Source organism: Morone saxatilis, unplaced genomic scaffold, assembly GCF_004916995.1.
Source record: "Morone saxatilis isolate NCDOM2014 unplaced genomic scaffold, NCSU_SB_2.0 Contig22, whole genome shotgun sequence".
Lineage (NCBI taxonomy): Eukaryota > Metazoa > Chordata > Actinopteri > Moronidae > Morone > Morone saxatilis.
Window position 1 is genome coordinate 14,080,639 of NW_023339785.1, and position 605 is coordinate 14,081,243.

General features: G+C 42.3%; 1 protein-coding gene across 1 annotated transcript in view; it reads right to left on the reverse strand.

Moving 5' to 3' along the window:
* LOC118333148 (nuclear factor 7, brain-like) overlaps window positions 1-605 on the reverse strand; it is a gene marked incomplete at its 3' end in the record, with an annotated part of 7,578 nt that overhangs the window by 5,353 nt on the left and 1,620 nt on the right. Inside the window, 1 exon segment of the mRNA XM_035668671.1 lies at window positions 486-581. Within this exon segment, the coding sequence (XP_035524564.1) occupies window positions 486-581 (96 nt within the window).

A 605-nucleotide genomic window follows, 5' to 3' on the forward strand; every position in this document is an offset into this window, starting at 1 on the left:
CATACACATACACACAAACATACACATACATACAGACCTCTATTTGACGTGAATGCTGCTGTGGTGGTAAAAGCTGCCAGCTGTTATCTTTTTCTGTGAGGGTGTGTGAAATACAAGCTATTGTACACTACATGCTGTACATTTCTGTGTGAGTGTGTCTGTAAAAGAATGTGAGTGTGAGAAAGAAAAACATGACATGACGTGTATGAATGTTTATTATCTATCTCATTTGGGGAAGGACCTCAGCATGAAAATCCTCACGTCCAAACAAAGCTGAGTAACAACCTGTTGTGTCACCACCAGTCATAAAGACGGGTGAGTCACCCGTCATTCACAGTGGTCAGACACGTAAAGGTGGAGTACTGCAGGTGGATGTCGCTTAGCTACCAGAATTTCTGGTTGTGATTCACAGGACAAACACAGGATGTTCAGCATACTTCGTTTCTTTCTTCCAGACACAAAAAATACAACAAACACACTAATACCTTAATGAGGAGAATCTTCTCATTGGTCTGCCTCTGGAAGAGCGTGGCCTCCTCGCTGTGTAGCTGAATCCTCTCAAGAGCAACAGACAGCTTATCCTGTTGATAGATAGATAGATAGAT